The 18360-nt window shown below is 41.5% G+C and overlaps 1 protein-coding gene across 2 annotated transcripts in view; it reads left to right on the top strand.

Moving 5' to 3' along the window:
* LOC147611497 (uncharacterized) overlaps positions 1–9662 on the top strand; it is a 121354-nt gene extending 111692 nt beyond the window's left edge. For both annotated transcript variants that reach the window (XM_086784597.1, XM_086784598.1), the window contains exons 9-14: positions 4990–5286; positions 5447–5512; positions 7852–8054; positions 8166–8220; positions 8452–8640; positions 8790–9662. In XM_086784597.1, the coding sequence (XP_086640723.1) occupies positions 4990–5286; positions 5447–5512; positions 7852–8054; positions 8166–8220; positions 8452–8640; positions 8790–9137 (1158 nt within the window). In that variant the 3' untranslated portion in view covers positions 9138–9662. The remainder of the gene's footprint in view (positions 1–4989; positions 5287–5446; positions 5513–7851; positions 8055–8165; positions 8221–8451; positions 8641–8789) is intronic.
* Positions 9663–18360: the final 8698 nt, after the last annotated feature.

Genomic DNA, 18360 nt, shown 5'->3' with positions numbered 1-18360 from the left:
ATAGTGATCGGGCAGGTTGCTACGACACGTGAGTGTTAACCAATGGTAACTGTTTTTTTCTTGGTGACTCGTGCATCTCATGGCTCTGTAAGAAGCAGCCTACAGTGGCCACTTCTTGCTGTGAAGTTGAATACAAGGCAGCCTTTACAAGCTACTATGGAATGTGTTTGGCTACGGCGCCTATTAGCCGATCTTGGTGTTGGACAGCAATCTCCTACCACCATTTACACTGACAGTCAAAGTGCTTCGGCAGTTGCATGAAACCCAGTATTTCATGCCCGCACAAAGCATATTGAGGTTCACTATCATTATGTCAGGGAAAGGCTCCATGCAGGAGAGATTGACTTGGCTTATGTGCCTACACATGCCAATATAGCAGATGGGTTTACAAAGCCTCTTTCGAGGGAAAAGTTTGAAGCTTTCCGCAAGTCGTGTGAGCACACTTATGTGTGTTGGGCACCTTGCCCTAGGCTTTTATTTTGTACTCATTGTACTTTTGTATGTCATTAACAAAGAGTACTTTTCCAGCAGCAAAGCTCACTGTGTGTGTGTGTGTGTGTGTTTGTGTACAGGCAAGCTCTCCCCAACCCCAACAGGCAATGGGAGAGATGGTGGAGGCTGAGTTTCCCCGCATTGTTTGGACCCCCTATGCAGCCCATTGCTTAGACTTGCTTATGAAGGACATAGGGAAGCTCCCATGGATACAGCTTGTGGTTGCCGATGCTACGTGGATCACTACATTCTTTCACAAAAAGCATCAAGCACTAGCTATTTTCTGGAGCCATAACCCTTTGGGCATGGTTCGTCCCTCGAAGACACGATTTGCATACATGTGCATCGTGTCGCAGAGGCTGTTCAAGCTTTGAGATCCTCTTTCGCAAATAGTGGTGGATCATATGTGGAGGTTGATGCATCATGCTCAGTCTGAGTCCACAAGGTATATACAGAGGAAAGTGCTTGATGAGCAGTTCTAGACGAAGGTGCAGAACATCACAGTGGCTCTCAAGCCAGTGTTTGTCCTTCTATGCATGACCGACATGGAGGGGTCGACTTTGGGACTTCTCTACCATTTTTTCATGGAGATGAAGGCCCATGTTAGAGCTTGTTCATCGCTTACACAGCAACGGTATTTTATCTACCTAAACCTTACATTGTTTAATTGTTACAATGATGTAAACCCTAAATTGATGTAGGTAACTTGGGTGGGTTTCTTTGACTATCTCATTCTTGAATCTTGATTTATTCGTAGACGGGATGACATTATAGCCATTGTTGATGGAGTCCGTATATGAGTCGTCCCATCCATGGGATGGCTGCATTGCTCCATCCTTTATACAAGACACCTGAGTTATTTTGACAGGCTACCTTGGTTACTATGCGAGATGCATACGTTGACATGATATATTAAGAAGACGGGCAGATGCAGTTCGATCAGGAGATGATCATCTATCTATATGAATAGCTTGGGCTTGTGTTTTTCGAGGAAGAGTGCTTTGAGAAAGGTGACTTGCAAGTCTCCTTTGACATGGTGGCAGAATTATGGTTACCATGGACTTCCAAAATTGTGCCACTTGGCTCTTTGTATTTTATCTCAGGTAATCTTACTAATTTTAGATTTTTGACCGTGGGTCCCTTTGTAAGTTTGTCCCAAAACGTTGAGTACAGTCTAACTTTTATGGTATAAACATTATTCTTGTGCCTGTAGGATTGCTCTGCTGGTGCATGTGAGCATAATTGGAGTTCTTACTTGCTCATACACACCCAAGATTCGGAATTATTTGAGTACTTCTTAGTTATAGAAGTTAGTGTATTGCAGGGTAAACTTGAAGCTCATGTGGAGTCTCCACATGTTCGGGACACCGAAGCAAGTGAGGATACATGACATATGCACTTTCTTGTTTAACGTATGTGTGTGTTTTATCGCATGATACACACATACTTTTGGTATTAACAACTTAGCATTCAACAGGTAGATCCGGATAGCTTCAAGATGAGTGCAGATCCTACGCTTGGTACTGCAGATGAGGCTGCGCAACTATTGAGAGATGAGCAAGAAGAGTTGCTTTGTCAACTGCATAGGGAACTTGAGAGCGTGGATCGGTGAGTGACGAGAGCATGTGCCCGAGCTTATGACATATAGTTATAGGAGCCAGACCCAGATCCAGAGGCTAAACGGAGAGAGAGCATCAAAAGAGGAAAGCTACCAATTCAGAGTCGTGCGAACGTAGCCATTCCTCTCATTGATACAGACATTGCAGTGAGAGATGTTGATGATGTGGTGCCAGCCGCTGCTACGGTCACCGCCATTGCAGAGCCAGAGTATGATAGCGAAGGAAACATGTTGAGAGATGGAGATCTTGGAACTTCATCTTCTTCATCATTTGATCGTGATGAAGTGGATTGATCATTGAGCACTCTGCAATGTGCAGTGATAGCGACACTAGTTACTAGAACTATTATTTTTTGGCTTCTCTAGACAGTAAACTGCCCTTTAACTTTTAAATTTTGATTGATTGTTCAATGCTTATAGTATGTAATCTGTGGCCACTGGCATTTGAGTCATGGGTATTGAACGTTTGATTGATTCCATTTTGTGAAACTTATTTGTGCTTTTGTTTATTGATAGCTCTCATTTCGGTAATTGTGTTGTTGTTGAATGTTCAGAAATGAATTGTTTTTCCATTCATTTTTTTGTATATATATGTACACTATATAGTATATTTTTTATGCTTTTACGGACCTTACGTATTAACGTACCTCAAAATCTCAACCCGTACTTGAATGCGTACCGTACCGCACCGTACTTTTCCACCTTGGCGGTTCCTCTCAATTCGAGGCGATCGAGGCGTTCGGGTCCTTGATCGAGGCGTGTGTGCATAGTCAACAAATTTTTTTTGCCCGTTTCTGGACGTTTGAGATTTGCCTCCTTTTTGCTCGTTTGAGTCTCTAGACAGGGGCTTTAAGGGCCCAAGGCAGACCCTCTCACACACACTCTCTCTCCCTCTCACACACACACTCTCTCCCTCTCTCATACACACTCTCCCTCTCTCCCTTAAACCTTTCTCAAGACTCAAACACACACACTTGTCACTCTCGCTCACACACACTCTCTCTCTCCCTCATACACACCCTCTCTCTCCTTCTCTAAGGCTCATACATACATATTACACACTCTAGTCTCTCTCTCTCTCTCTCTCAACTTTCAAGACTTGCACCCTCTCTCTCTCTCTCACACACACACACTTTCACCCTCTCTCTCTCTCTCTCACACACACACACACACACACACACACACACACACACTGCACAGAACCTTAGGAGTAGTCAACTGAGGCAAGAGACATAGGAAGATGCCATCTATGCTGAGCTCCGTAGAGAGCTAGAGGAGATAGATATGCGTATCACCTGTGCTCGAGGTCGTGAGTGCCTTGCTGCTAGTGGTTCTCATTCCAGCACCACGAGCAGAGGAGGCATTAGTGTGGTGAGTTGAGGTTGTCAGGTTAGACGAGGAGGAGCTTGACCACCCATCCAGACATATCCTCAACGGGGATTTACTAGCTCTTCTACCTATGTTGCGGGGATGAGGATGCACCACCTTGTCAGGGTGGAGCCCTTGAGGATGTAGATGTTTGAAGCCTTGAGTATGATGATGATGGCAATCCCATCTCAGATGGGGATTTTCATTTTGAATATAGTGAATAGCCTTCTTCTAGTAGTGATGAAAGTGAGGCTGCTAGTGGTAGATCTGATGGTTGGACTTTGGAGTTGGAGTGATGTATGGAGCGTGGTCCCTGGGTCATGAATCTTTTTGATGTGCCCTAGCCCCTCTCTCTCTCTCTCTCTCTCTCTCTCTCTCTCTCTATATATATATATATATATATATATATATATATATATATAGAGAGAGAGAGAGAGAGAGAGAGAGAGAGTCTAGACCATTAACTTTTAAAGAAATTAAGCATGATTGAACACTCAAAACAGTGAGCAGATAATAGATTCGTGATTCATCATTGTGTGTGTGTGTGTGTGTGTGTGTGTGTGTGTATATATATATATATATATATATATATATATATATATATATAAACAAATGCATCTAACGTCTCTAAAAAATACGTGTCTTTCGGGGCGTGTACCATACACGCCTCGCCTTTGCACCTCTAAAAACCATGGCTCGGAGACTTGGGGAGGGGGAGAGATGGAAACTCCCCCTCCCGAGCAAGATTGCCAAAATTACGCTACACTTGTAGCACAATTGATTGCCCAAAAATAAAGAGAATGAAACAAACAAACTAAAATGTATTGATTGCCTTCAAATGTGGGGAAGTCCCCTTTTTATACAACTTGCACCAAGACATTACAATCCCTTGCATATGGGAGAACTGGGATGGTGGTGGGAGCCATGGGGAGAGTGGGAGCAAAGGAGGTGAAGGCAGGGCGAGGGAAGGGGCCACTAGCAGCAGACAGAAAGGGGGTTAGGAAGAGGGTGGAGGGTGTGCATGAGAAGAGGGCTCAGGAGAGAGTGCAGACAGGGGCACCATGGGGGAGGACTGAGTTGAGGGAGGGTGTGCACCCCACGGGAGGGGGCGGGGGGTGTGGGGGGTGCGTCACTGCCATGTTGGGTACCAGGGGGGAGCTCTTGCTTTGTGGGTCTTTTTGGCCTGCTGTGATGGACTTAAGCCATGTGTGGTTGACAGATGCCAGCTAGAATAATTCATGGTTACTCGGTAACAAGCATGATAGAAGAAGAAATTAGATGGGGAAAACCTTTTTAGGTACGGACTATAATAATTATACATATCTATTCTCATCATGAATGATAATGTACCATTCAATTCACGGAACATTATTTTATGTTACAGTGTAGGCCACTTTGGTACAGCAGCTGACAGGATGTGGTGACGCCATGGCGAGAGTGGTTATGTTAACTTATCTGCATTGATTAATGTATACTGATTAAGGTTTGTTATTTCTGATACCGCACTGCAGGAACAATCGGACTCAGAAAAGATGGAACAAGATAGTAAGCACATAACAGAACTCGAAGAAAAAGCTGATGCAAGCATCATGCGGGCAATGCGTCTAGAGCAAACTCTGGCACAAACACTAGCAAAACAAGCAGAAGCGAACCAAAAAAATAATGAGTGGCTAGAAGAAGCCAATCAGGAAATCTTAAACCTGAAGAAAAAGTTAGCTGCCTGTATGAGTGCGCTAGAATCTAAGGATGGTGAACTTCTTAATCTTCAAGCAGCTCTGGGACAGTACTATGCTGAAAGTGAGGCTAAGGTATCAAAACAAAACATTCTATACTCAAGACATGCTTAGCTTGTTTAGAACCTCTCTGAAGTCTAAAGCTGTGCTGTAGTAATGTCTTTAAGAAAATCTTACCTGCTCCTTAAGTCTGTCGTTGAGGTATGAATGATAATCTTTAGATTTTTCTTTTTAGGATCGGCTACATGTCGAACTTTCTGCAGCAAGGAAGGAACTTGGTGCAGTTTCAGATCAACTGAAGGTATTACATTTCAACGCATGTTTTACATCATTCTTGTCTGAAGGCTCGTTGTATATAATGACTGAGCTTTCAACAAGTCCTGAGCTTAGCTGTAGCCTGCTGACTATTAGACAATACTGCTGTTTTGCCAATGGGAAAATCTGACATTAGATAGAAAAGTTTTCTTTTAAGTAGACAATGTGGCGACGAAGACCTTTAAAGGAGTGGTTAAGAGATTTAACGCATACTGGAGGGATCCCGGAGGCCCAGGCATCCCCTTCTTCTAGTAGTCTGCCAGTTTGAGCCTCACATTCTCCTTCAGGAGGTCAATGGTGTGCCACCCACTGGCGGGCTCATGGCCTTTCTCCCCTCATCCTGTTGGATTTTCGGCATCAGCTTTTGAAGAGTTTCTGCTTCTGGAAGATCGCTCTCTTCCTTTGGTTGCTAGCCCACAAGAGCCTTGTGGTTGGCACATGGTTGGCCATTGCAGGCCAGCCTGCTGCTTGTGCATGCAGCTGTTGTGCCGAAACCCCACACAGCCCCACCCCCCCCCCCCCCCCCCCCGCGGGCTCCCCATGCGCCAAAAAAAGAAAGAAAGAAAGGAAAAACAAAACAAAACAAAACCCCGGGACTCAATCTCATTGCCTTTGGAACTGCCTTAAGGCACATCAGGTCTGTGGAGGATCCTTCACCTGCTCACTTCTGAGCCCAGCACTCTCCTGCGGACCTGACCATCATCCGGGGTTCGATTGCTTAGTCCATGGACGTGGGGCCATTGACACTTTATGAGGACATCGGCACGGGCCTCTCAGCCACTTTCAGATTTCAACCAGTCTGCCACTTCAAACCTGGTGCCTCCTTGGACTACAGAGCACCATGTGGACCAGAGATGGGATCTCATCAGCGGCATCGCCGCCGGGACATATATGGAGGGCCTGGTGCAGTGAGATTATCGATGATTGCGTCACCCTGCCTACGGACTCCATCTGTTCTATCCTGATGTACTTCATCCACACCCTTTGGGGCTGCTGGGATCATCTTTACTGGTGACTTGGACGGGATGTTGCAGTGTCGAGCAGCTTTCTTGTGCACTTGGAGCCCGGGCTTTTCTTTAGGAGACCCAAGACTTGTTTGGCACTACATGCCCCTAGTGTTCCCTCTTCTTCCCCCAGCCCCCCACCTTCCCCCCCTCCCTCTTGTCCCTCTCCCTCCCCCTCCAAGAGCAGCCAGCCAGGGAAGGAGTTAAACCCTTGTTTTATGGTTTTGTGAACTCGTATGACTGTTTCTTGACTTCTTGTCCTCCTTTTAGGGTTGTAGTCTGCGTGGAGTAGGTGTTTTTTAAAAACTAATAGGAGGACGTTTTCTTGATGCATGAGATGGAGATTTTTGTTTCAGCAATACACAATCTGGAATTATTTAGCTCCATTGTACAGAATGTAGTTTGTCTGTGCGAAGAATAGTAGGGAGAAGTGCAATGATCATCACTAGCCACAGCAATAAGCTACTTCTAGATCAAGTATATGTATATATGTTGTGGAACAGTAGCATGTGTCCTAGATATAACCATGTATCCTCTGGTCATGAACCTCACTAATATGTTCCTGTGGATCAAGGATAGGCCTTGAATAAGTAGCGCCTCGACTTAGGATTTTAGGGCTACGGTGCTATCTGTTGTTGCCCTGTAGTGAGTGGGTACCAGGTTTTGGGGCTAGACATCTGGTGAGATCACACGAGCAGCATCTTCTTTTCTTACTCCAGTTGGCTATGTTGGAGCTTTATCCACTACACAGCACATTGACATTAAATCTGGAAAAGGACCTGGCAAGTATACCATGGAAAGGGGAGGGGCAAGGGGTAGGCTCTATACAGCACACAAGTAAAGCATGTAATTTAGACCTGTAAGTAACAACTATCATGTACTCACTGCAGCCAAGGCTTCAGTGAATGTATAAGTGCCCCCGTCTGCCTTCTGCAGCGTATTGCGTATTTGGCCTAAACTGAACAAAGTACATTACTTCAAAATGATACGTTACATGTTGCATTGCCACTATGGAATGCACTGACCTTTTTGTATGGCCAAGGTTAACCTCGTCTGAGTGTAGACACTGAAAAGATGGGTAGAGAGAGGCACTACCAATAATATGCTAAATTTGTAATCAAAGAGATGCATTCTGTGGCTTCATTGTAATAGTGATGCTAAGCAGGGACCTTTTGTGGCTGTAAGGAATTAAACATCTGTATTTTAAGATTGGGCTTGAGATTCAAGTTGCTATGTGAATTAGCCAAGCATGTTCTCTATGTTGCATCGCTGTGCAACCTTCACCTTAATTAATGTGTTCTTGGTATGATCACAAGAGCAGATAGCAAACAGTGCTATGGAAGTGAAAAATAAGGAAAAGGAAGAGCTTTTGGAAAAGCTTGCATTGGAGCAGAAGAAAGTTGCCGAAAGTCAGGAAAAGACTCACAAACTTGAGGCAGATATTTTGATGCTGCGAAGAGCTCTTGAACAAAGCTTAACTCGCCTCAACAGGATGTCATCTGACTCAGATTACTATGTAGACAGGTGTGTGTGTTTGCGCTTGTGCATGGGTATGTTCCCAATCAAGTTTTTTCGCTCAAGATAGGTCTTTGAAACAAACATTTTGTGCTGAGCATCATCTCTGAAATATGCCAGACGGATTGTCATCAAGTTACTGGTGACATATTTTCAGAGGCATCAGAGCAAAGAGGTAAAAACACTTTTTTTTTGGCTTCAATAAAGCTTTTAGCATTTCAGGCAAGTGCCTTATTGTTCAATATTCTATTCCTTTTGTTTGTGTTTTGTTGAGGCAACTTAGTCTACTTAGTGTGAGTTTTTGATTCAAACTCGCAATTCTTACTGTCAATGCACATTTGATTCTAAGGTCACAGTCTCTTCTTCACATAAAATTAGAGAATGGGTTTTCTATCTAATGATGCAGGTCCTAGATTTGATGGCACGAATGCTGGGTTTTTCTAATGAGGATAAGCAAGCGATAGGTTTTGCCCAGCAAGGTGGAGGCAAGGGTGTGGTCCGTGGGGTTCTGGGCCTTCCTGGTCGTGTTGTAGGCGGGATTCTTAAAACCGGTTCATCATCGTCAATGCCTTCTTTGTCACAAACAGATAATCAGGTGCTGTTTTCTGATCGTCTACTTTTCTGTCTGAAACCCATGCTCTTCATCATTGTTCTAGGTTTTGCTATCACAAAAGTGCCATTTCTAGGCTGTTTTCACTTATCGTATGTTGATATTGTGGATGGACTTTGGGTTGTTCTCTGCAGTCATTTTCAGATCTCTGGATTGATTTTCTGCTGAAGGAATCAGAAGAAAGAGAAAAGAGAGAGGCAGTCTCTGCGGAAGCATCAGCACTTGGCAAAAAGCAGCCTACGTCTTCTCCCAGTACACACAGGTTTCAGGAATCAGGCAACCTCTCTTACGGTAATAATACATACGGAAAAGTCGAAGCCTCTTCAACACCAAAATTCACGACAGAGGCTATGACTTTTGAAAACGAACCAACCTCAGCTATTGATGGGGGTGATTCAACTGGGAGTGAGTTCTCAATTGTTCCTCTGAATTCAACTTCATCTCCGTCTCTGGTCAGAAGCTTTCTTCATCCAAGGACTTGAGCAAACCGGGATTCAAATTGTATAGATATGCTAGTCACAATCAGGCATGTAACACAATTTTAGCTAGCTTCACTTGTTTGTGATTCTCGCTATTTGTGAAGCACACCCATTGTTCCCGAGAAAGAGGTGCTTATTGTAAAAGGCTGTTCGAAATTCAAGGTTGATTGGGAGGATGAAAATGGAAGCTGCAGTAAGGTTTCAAAGGATGTATGGCAACAACCTTTGATTGGGTTGAAAACAGGGATTTGAAGAACAGGGGGTCTGATTCTCCCTCCTGCTCTGAGACGCGTGTTTTCTTCAGTAGATAAGAGGCTTCCATAGCTACACCTTTTAAAAGTTCGGTTATTCTTGTAATACAAGCATTCTTTTGAAGGCATGAAATAAGCAAAAATGCAAAAACTGTCAAAATGCGGGTTTTACCTCCAGTCTATCTGCACAGTTGTAACACTTCAGATCAACATTATTGTATGAGCTGATTGGTTGCAGTAAAATATATGTATGTGAGAAGGCATGAATTTTGTGGTACATGATCTTTTTCTCATAGCCTTGGTACATTCACTCGAAGAATAACGAACTTGCATCTTTAAGCTGCCTCCAAAGTACGTGTTTTTTTGTGACAATTGAACAAATATACTTGGTATTCTTGTCAAGATCACACCAAAATGTTGTTTTGCATTACTATTAAATAGATTATGTGAGTTTTTCAAGAATAAGAGTGCTTTTCTAATGTGAGTTTTTGAAGAATAAGAGTTTTTTTAAAGGTTTCATTTTAGTATGTAATGATTAATGCTTGAAAAGGCAATGAAATGATGACTGTCCTTGCCCTTTCTATTTGCATGCATTTACCTATACCTTTCTATTTGCAATGATTTATCCATAACTTTGTATTTAAGGTCTCACAATTTATTTAGTATGTAATGATTAATGCTTGAAAAAGTCAATGAAACGATGACCCTGCTTGCTCTTTCTATTTGCATGCGAATATATCCTTTCTATTGAAGGTCTCACCATTCACTATAAAAGGCTCAATCCACGAGTAGAGGGAAAGAGAGGGGGGAGAGAGAGAGAGAGAGAGAGAGAGAGGAGGGGGACAACTAATGTACTAATGTTGTATTAATTAAATGCAACATAAGTGGCATTTAATTAATACACCTACAAAAAGTTTGCTTGAATACACTTACAAAAAAGTAAGTTTTTTGTTTTTCCTCTTGATCCAACATGGAAGGAATATTTTGTAGGGACTTGGAAGTGTGCAAGCCAATCCTTGGTAAGGTTTTTGGGAACATAACATCCCTAGTGTTAACTTTTATTTATTGTAGGGACTTGGAAGTGTGCAAGCCAATCCTTGGTAAGGTTTTTGGGAACATAACATCCCTAGTGTTAACTTTTATTTATTGTTATGGGCGTATGTGTGTAATTAGTAGAGTGAGAGGGAGCTCATGGATGCCTTGAATTTAAAATCCTTTGATATTTTTGAACTATTTTCGTGTGACAATAATTCTTGGTTCATGAAGCCCTTCCACTTATTTTAGATTCGAATCTTCGATTCCAACAAAATTAAATTTTGCTTTGCTTAATGATTGGTGCTCTTGCTGTGACTTCATGTTTAAAGGATTACATGAGTTAATTTAAAAAAAATATTTGCTCAATGTTAGTATCAAAGTAAGAAAGTGCATTTTCTTTCAAGGTAGCCCTTGGGTCCAAAAGTTAAAAATCGTCGAATTTTTCCACAAACAAAATAGTACTTTTCAATAGTCGTCTTAAAATTTTTTGTCATTACGATTCCCTTCATGTCTCGGTGAGAACAGGGAGTGGTGTCATAAGAATGTTGGTGCCACTTGCGTTTTGTCCATTCTCTCTACAAGTGTGCTAGGTCGACCTCTTTGTGGGCCTTTCCGAATTCCATTGCATGCCCAAAAGAAGCGTACGGGAAAAGCCTTGTTCAAACCTTGTTTCTGTTGTCTCGGATGTGAAGGTGGCGTTCTTACATAACTGAGAAAAGATTGATGTTTCTCTTGAATGGGTCTCTCTCTTTCTTTCTCTCTCTCTCTCTCTCTCTCTCTCTCTCTCCACCCTTCACGTGCTTATTCCTAGTTAAATATATTGGATGTCAGGTGACTGCAATTTTAAGACTGTTACGATTTATCATAAAGCAGTAATAACGAGTTCAAAATTCTACTTTATCATGGCATGATGGCTTCTAAAAATTGGGTGGTTTTTAAACTATCTATTTGACTTTTTGCACCATCATAGCATTCATGGTTTTTTAAAGTTTGGGATTTTTCATATCAAGAATCTTCTTGCTCTCTAGCAAGTAATCATAGTACTAGTGGTTAGACCAGTTGTCTTGGATCATGGAAGTATCTTTGAAAAGGCTAAAGAAGTTAAGAGGTGTGTCAATCTCTCTTGTTTAAGCCCATTCTTTTACTTTCTAGTCAACTAAGTAATCCTTTCTAAAGGCAATGGTTAAGCTAGAAAGCTTGAACCACCCTCTTCTGCAATCATGCTCAATCACTCTCACTCAAGCAAGCAGGCATGCACTCCACACACACCATCAACACACACAAGCATGCACAATATAACCATACAAGCAAGAAGACAAGATCTCAAAAGAAGAAGAAAGATTTGCACTTGAGAAATAATAATTCTCCTATTCACATTATCAAAAGTTGTATATATACAAGAAGGCTTTGCTCGGCCATGCAACTTAAGTGGCTACCCAATCTCTATCTCTACCTATATATACAAGGTTTGTGGCTGTGGTAGGCTTCAATACAATAGTGATCCACGACCTAAATATAATGTGAATACAATTGAGGCTAGAGGGGAGGATTTTAGGAGTACGGAAAAGAGTTAACCCTTCCCTACCTACATTTGCTTCATTCTCGAAAGTTATGAAAGATGGGTGTGTCGATGTGAGGATCTTCGCTTTATATATGCAACGGTCGCATTTGGTGGAAGTGTTGCACCAATGTTAGTAATTGGAGAGATATACCAGTGTTGTGAATGAAAACAAAATTGCGGCATGAGAGAATAAATCAGCAAGCTTGCATGCAGAAAGCCTCCAAAAACTAGATCTTGAAAAAAAACCCATAGATTTAGCACAGTGTAGGTTCGAGATTAAGGTTGAAGGTGAGGCCTTGCACATAAGACTCATCGTATTTGTGCCACTGTATGACTCCCTTCGCTTCCTTGAAATCTTGCAAGCAGATCTTGATTGTGTCAAGGAACTTTATTGAAGTTTGGATGGCCACATGTGGGGCATCCTAATAAGAAGCTAGAGTTGGATGATCAGCTCGCACATTCAGTACTATGTCCGAAGCATTCCAAAGGGCGGTGACTCGAACTTTGAAAAATTGAGTAATGAATTGGCCTTCTTTATTGCTTCATACTCCTTCCAACACATGCGCTTGCGCACTGGCATTTACATCGGGCTAATTCTTTAGTTTGTTGGCGTCGTGCAATACGTGGCCCAACAAACAAGATTACGGAGGTATCTAAGTTGTCACTTTAGTTGGCTCTTCATCTTTGCAATGTTGAACGCTAGGTCTTTTACAGTCTCTGCACTCTTGGACTGGTGTAATTTGTATCCATTGTTTGAAAAGATATTTGAGGTACAATTGCATAAGTGTGACCTCCAATCTATCCACTTCATGGATTGGTTCTGTGTGGGGGGGAGCCTTTATGGCCATGCTGATGTGGCACTTGAGTCAAACAGCATGGGTTAGATCACGACAATTTAAGGGTCCGGCCATCATTGGGATGATCAAGGCGAATTGCCGATGCAAAGTCAACGATTAGAGGGTGAAATTGGTGGAGTTAAATTGTGATTTAAGAAGTAGGATCGGCGATCATAGATGTGAGGTTGGTGCCATGCTGATGTGGGACTTGAGTCAAATTAGCATGGGTTAGATCATGACAATTTAAGGGATCCGGCCATCATTGGGATGATCAAGGCGAATTGCCGATGCAAAGTCAATGATCAAAGGGTGAAATTGGTGGAGTTAAATTGTGATTTAAGAAGTAGGATCGGTGAGATCACAAATGTGAGGTTAGTGAGGTCAGTGCAATCGTAGAAGTGAGATGGTCAATTGAAGACGTTGGATCGTCTAGTAAGTGGGATCATCTAGGGGTTGGATCACAATGATGTATGAAATTGTGTATGGATTTTTAAGTTCTTGGGTCTCAACATCATCTTGTGCCTCCATGCAACGTGGTGCTCGAAATATGCTCAATGCATTTATGGCATGCTATCCAAGAGAGCTCAGGACTCTCGACAATGAGGTTTCTATCTTGGGTGCTCGGTGCATGAATGATATGCAATCTTGCAAGTGTCTTGGTTAAAACAATAAAAGCGTGCGATTACATAAAGCTAGGAAAATCAAGCAACTTTTCTTTTTACACCTCCTCAACCTATTTATTCCAAAAGGCTGTGATCACATGAAGTGAGAAAATCAAGCAATGTATGCTTTCTAAAGCTCCTCAATGTATCTATTCCAAAAGGCAGTGAACACATAAAACTAAAAAAATCTAGCAACTTTTGCTTTCTAAAGCTCCTCAATTTGACCTACAATTTGTGAATCATGATAATATCATTAGAAACATGTGTAGATGTTGACTTCTAAAGTTTCTATATTTCAAAAGTCCACCTACTAAGATAATTTTTGAAGTATTGTTTTTCATTAAGTGGTGGATTGTAGCCCATGAAGTGGATAGAACCTTCCCATTGAGGAGATGCTCCCGTAAAAAGAGTTCCATGGATGAAGCCCATATCACTACATTCATATTAGGTTGTGAGTAGCGAAGGGTTATAACTCATGATTAGGAGTAGGAATTTCGGTTTTAAAACCAATAGGTAGCTCAATAGACTACCTTAGACCTTGACCAAACACTACCACATTAGTGTATCTACCTACTCATGCAACTAGTGACATTGCCCTTGGGAAAGACACTTGTGCATTTGTAGCAACTTGGTTGGAATTTTTTTGCAACAACAAGAAACTCCTTTAAGTTTATACAAGGTAATTAAACTCATGATTGGGTTAACATGAACATCCTTAAGAAAAAATACATGATTGTCTAGTGGGGCTAAGGTTTCTGGCAATTGGTTTGTATCGTGTGTAATGCATCTCACGGAGTAAGATACAGATTTCCACGTTTCATTTGGCAATCTTTCTATTCATGATCTCATAACATTTAGGATTTTTACATAGTAGAGTGTATACCGACCTCAAAAAATAAGGGGAAACCTTGGATCTACCACCTCATTGTGAAGTATTTACACACTTCTCCCCGCTTGAAGTTCTCCACATTCTACCACCTGATGCCCATTTTCCCATTTACCATAGATGTGAAAGGTTGGTTGGAAACAAAATGGGCAGGCATTTTTCAACCAATCAAATGCTTACCCCAAAAATGGGTGGGGTAATGTGTAAATATTTTTTTGGATTGGATTGTAGAGTGGGCTTGGTTGTAAGAGTGTGATGTGAAAACCCTCTGAAGTGTCATGGACACAAGGCTCATTTAGGCATTTATGGGCCATTTATCCCGTTCCAAGTTAGTATCGTAGCCAAATATCTACTCTTTACTAAACACAACTTACAGCCTCCCCCTTAAAAGGTGAGCTTCATGATGAAAACTTCAACATGTAGGTGTCTCTCTCTCATTCTCTCTCTTATTACTGTAAAGAAAAGACATAAGACATTACATGATGCATTTATTTGAGAGTGAGCACATCTCACCATGTTTTCCCACGCATTAACATTTAATTAATTAAAATTATATGTGTATGTGTGTGCATATACAAATTTATTTATATTTTTAAATACATATATATATGTGTAACTATAACAAAACATAATATTATATACAATAGATATTTGCATGTGTGTGTGTGTGTGTGTGTGTGTGTGTGTGTGTGTGTGTGAGAGAGAGAGAGAGAGAGAGAGAGAGAGAGAGAGAGTATGCATGCGTGTGTGTAAGAGAGAGTATGCATGCGTGTGTGTAAGAGAGAGTTTCTAAGTGGGAGAGTGTGTGTGTGAGCGGAGAGAGGGAGTGTTTGTTTATGTGAGAGAGAGAGAGAGAGAGAGACATAATTTGTGTGTGTGTGTGTGAGAGGAGAGAGGGAGTGTTTGTTTGTGTGTGTGAGAGAGAGAGACATAATTTGTGTGTGTGTGTGTGTGTGTGTGTGTGTGTGAGAGAGAGAGAGAGAGAGAAGAGGGAGTGTTTGTTTGTGTGTAAGAGAGATTTTCTAAGTGGGAGAGTGTGTGAGAGAGACGAGAGGGAGTGTTTGTTTATGTGAGAGAGAGAGAGAGAGAGAGAGAGAGAGAGACATAATTTCTATATGTGAGAGAGTGTATGTGGAGAGAGAGAGAGAGAGAGAGAGAGACATAATTTCTATATGTGAGAGAGTGTATGAGAGAGAGAGAGAGAGAGAGAGAGAGAGAGAGAGTTTGCATTAGTGCATGTGCAGGTGTGTGTGTGTGTGTGTGTGTGTGTGTGTGTGTGTGAGCGAGAGAGAGAGAGAGAGAGAGAGAGAGAGAGAGAGATTACATGCAAGATGCAACTGCTTGTAAATGAGGGGGTTCTACGAGGGTGGTATTCCATCTAGCTACCTTGCCAAACTAGGTTGTGCACTCATCAATGTAAATTTCAGAACTCTAGAAAGAAGGATATCCAACTCCCAACTCTTCCACAAAACCCACAAGCTCAACCATAACCCCTACCAACTCAAATGTCATGTTGCAAGCTCAAGGATTTTGTGAGGGTAATGTTGAAGTGTTGCAAGCTCAAGGATTTTGTGAGGGTAATGTTGAAGTGTGGATTCTAAAGAAATACACAAGACTTCCTAAGCCTATACAAAGGAAGAAACCTTAATAGTAATGACACTAGCTCCCAACCAAAAGTTTCATAAAAGATGAGTGACCACATGCCTATTGCCTCTCAGCACTTGTAATTATAAGCTTTAATACCTCACCTATCCCATCCATAATTTAGTCTATCATGCACACAATGTACATCAACCCACTTTCTCGAGCCAATTGTAGAAGCTTAGAAATGACACAAGAACCCACTCTCTCAAAAACAAGGGTAGCCATAAGAACACAACTCAGGTGCGAACATAAGAACCTATCAAAGTGTTAACACATGCTGCTTTGATTTATTTGAGAATGAGTACACCTCACCACACACCCCTAATTAAAATTGAGTCTAAATTAAAATCTAATTAATTAAAATTATGTGTATGCATGTATCTATAAATTTATTTATATTTATAATTACACATATATACCATGAGTAGCTTACCGAGCTAGTACCATGGACAATTACTTTGAAGTTGAACTTTTTAGATATTAAGTAGAACTAGCTAGTCTACCAAATTGAGGAGAATGTTTTAGACAATGAAGCTGTCCAAAACACCCGATGTGTATTCAAGTCCTAAATAAGGTACCAAAGTTTCTTCTTCATCCACCAATTGATTCTTGTAGGTTGAATCTCATCCACACTATGGCCACAGAAGTGCAGTTATTACTTGGAGAGGCACATGGCTTACCCCACACATGAATACACTAAGGGGCATACTTTTTAAAACCCACCAATAGGTCTTCAAGCCTAAGGAAGAAGATGGAGCACGAGTTGAGCATCATATTAGAACGTTGTCAAGGGATGCTACCCTCATCTCACTAAATGGCATGGGGTCTATAAGTTTCCCTCTAGGAGGGATCTATGGCTACAAATAGGTGTCGTGATCACGTAAATTTTGGACTGTTGATTTACCGTCTCGCGGAAGTGAACTAGGGGAAGCGATAGGTGAACTAGGGGTGAACTAGGAGTGAACTAGGAGGGAGGGGGAGGGGTTTGGGACTTAGAAATTTTTTGAGAAAGTGTAAAAGAGGATTTAAACTCACTACTTGCCTTTTGGAAGTGAAACATCTAACCACTATGCTATACTTTCTAGCAAGTAGTTAGGAGCATTAAATCTTTTTTGATTCTGCTAACAAACTAATCTTCCAAACCCCTTAAGGGTTCACCCCTAGTTCACCCCTAGTTCACTCCTACTTCACCCCTAGTTCTCGAGGACTCAGTGTACATTGATCCTGTTGATTGGTGGAAAAGCTTCACTCCTTATTCCAAATATGCTTTTTTAGGAGTATCATGATTTGTCATCCAAATGGTTTTGTACTAAGTATCTATTGGTCCCATTATCATTACTGCACCAACCTGTGTAGGTTCTCGTAATTTCAGTGAGATTGTCACAGTGTAAGAGCAGATCACGAGTCTATTCCTCTAGTTCACTCTTAGATCACTTTTATATCGGACGGTGCAAAGTCGTTCCTAATCATGACGCCTAATTGCCATACATCCCTCTTGGAGGACCTTGTGCCATTTAGTGACGAGGGGATGCTACACCATAAGAGAAACTCTGAGTCGCTTCCCTACTAGCTACTTTAATGCCCTGGTCCAATTGATTCTATTAGAAAATGAAGTGTTGGCATAAGTGATCCTCAGACAAGAAAAAGAAACTATACTATATGGGGCACAAACTCTGTTGGGCACTGCTCAAGTGTGCAGCATCGATATGTCTGCCTTAATGTAGACATAGAATACTTGGGGCATAGCAAGGGCCAATGGATGCAAGTGTTTTTTAATGAACTATTCTATATAGTTTCACTCCAAAAAAGCAATTGTTCTATATGGGGCAATGGGAGAATGGGTTTTTCCCCCCGATACTCTATTCGGCAAAGCAAGGGGGCTAGTGGATGTGCGCATTTTCAAATGAATTATTCTATATAGTTTACCTCCAAAGAGAGGTGTAGACCATAAGATTGATCCTATACTTGGGGCATAGCCAAAGTTATGAAACCTTATAGGTTAAGTCAATCTGAGTCGAGGATGAAGCATCAAAATACTTTCTTGGATTTGTGAATTCCTTCCAAACCTTTATTTAAGCCTCTTTCAAATTTTTATGAAGTGGTGAAGAAAGGCAAGTATAGTAAGTACAAACTATGGAATGGATTGAGTACAATAATTATAAGCTGAGGAAGGGAGTGAGAAGTTGGATAAATGTTTAAAAGAGTTGAAACATGAGGCCGCTACAATTTCTATGCTCCAAATTGTGGATCTAAATAAGCTATTTGTGGTGGTTAAAATGGATGCCACTGATAATGCTATTGGAGCACATGTATTACAAGATGGTAGGCCATTGTTTGTTGAGAGTTAAAAG

This window comes from Cibotium barometz, chromosome 47 (assembly GCF_041138505.1).
Source record: "Cibotium barometz isolate CiBa-2024 chromosome 47, ASM4113850v1, whole genome shotgun sequence".
Classification (NCBI taxonomy): Eukaryota; Viridiplantae; Streptophyta; class Polypodiopsida; order Cyatheales; family Cibotiaceae; genus Cibotium; species Cibotium barometz.
This window is presented reverse-complemented; position numbering and strand designations above follow the sequence as displayed.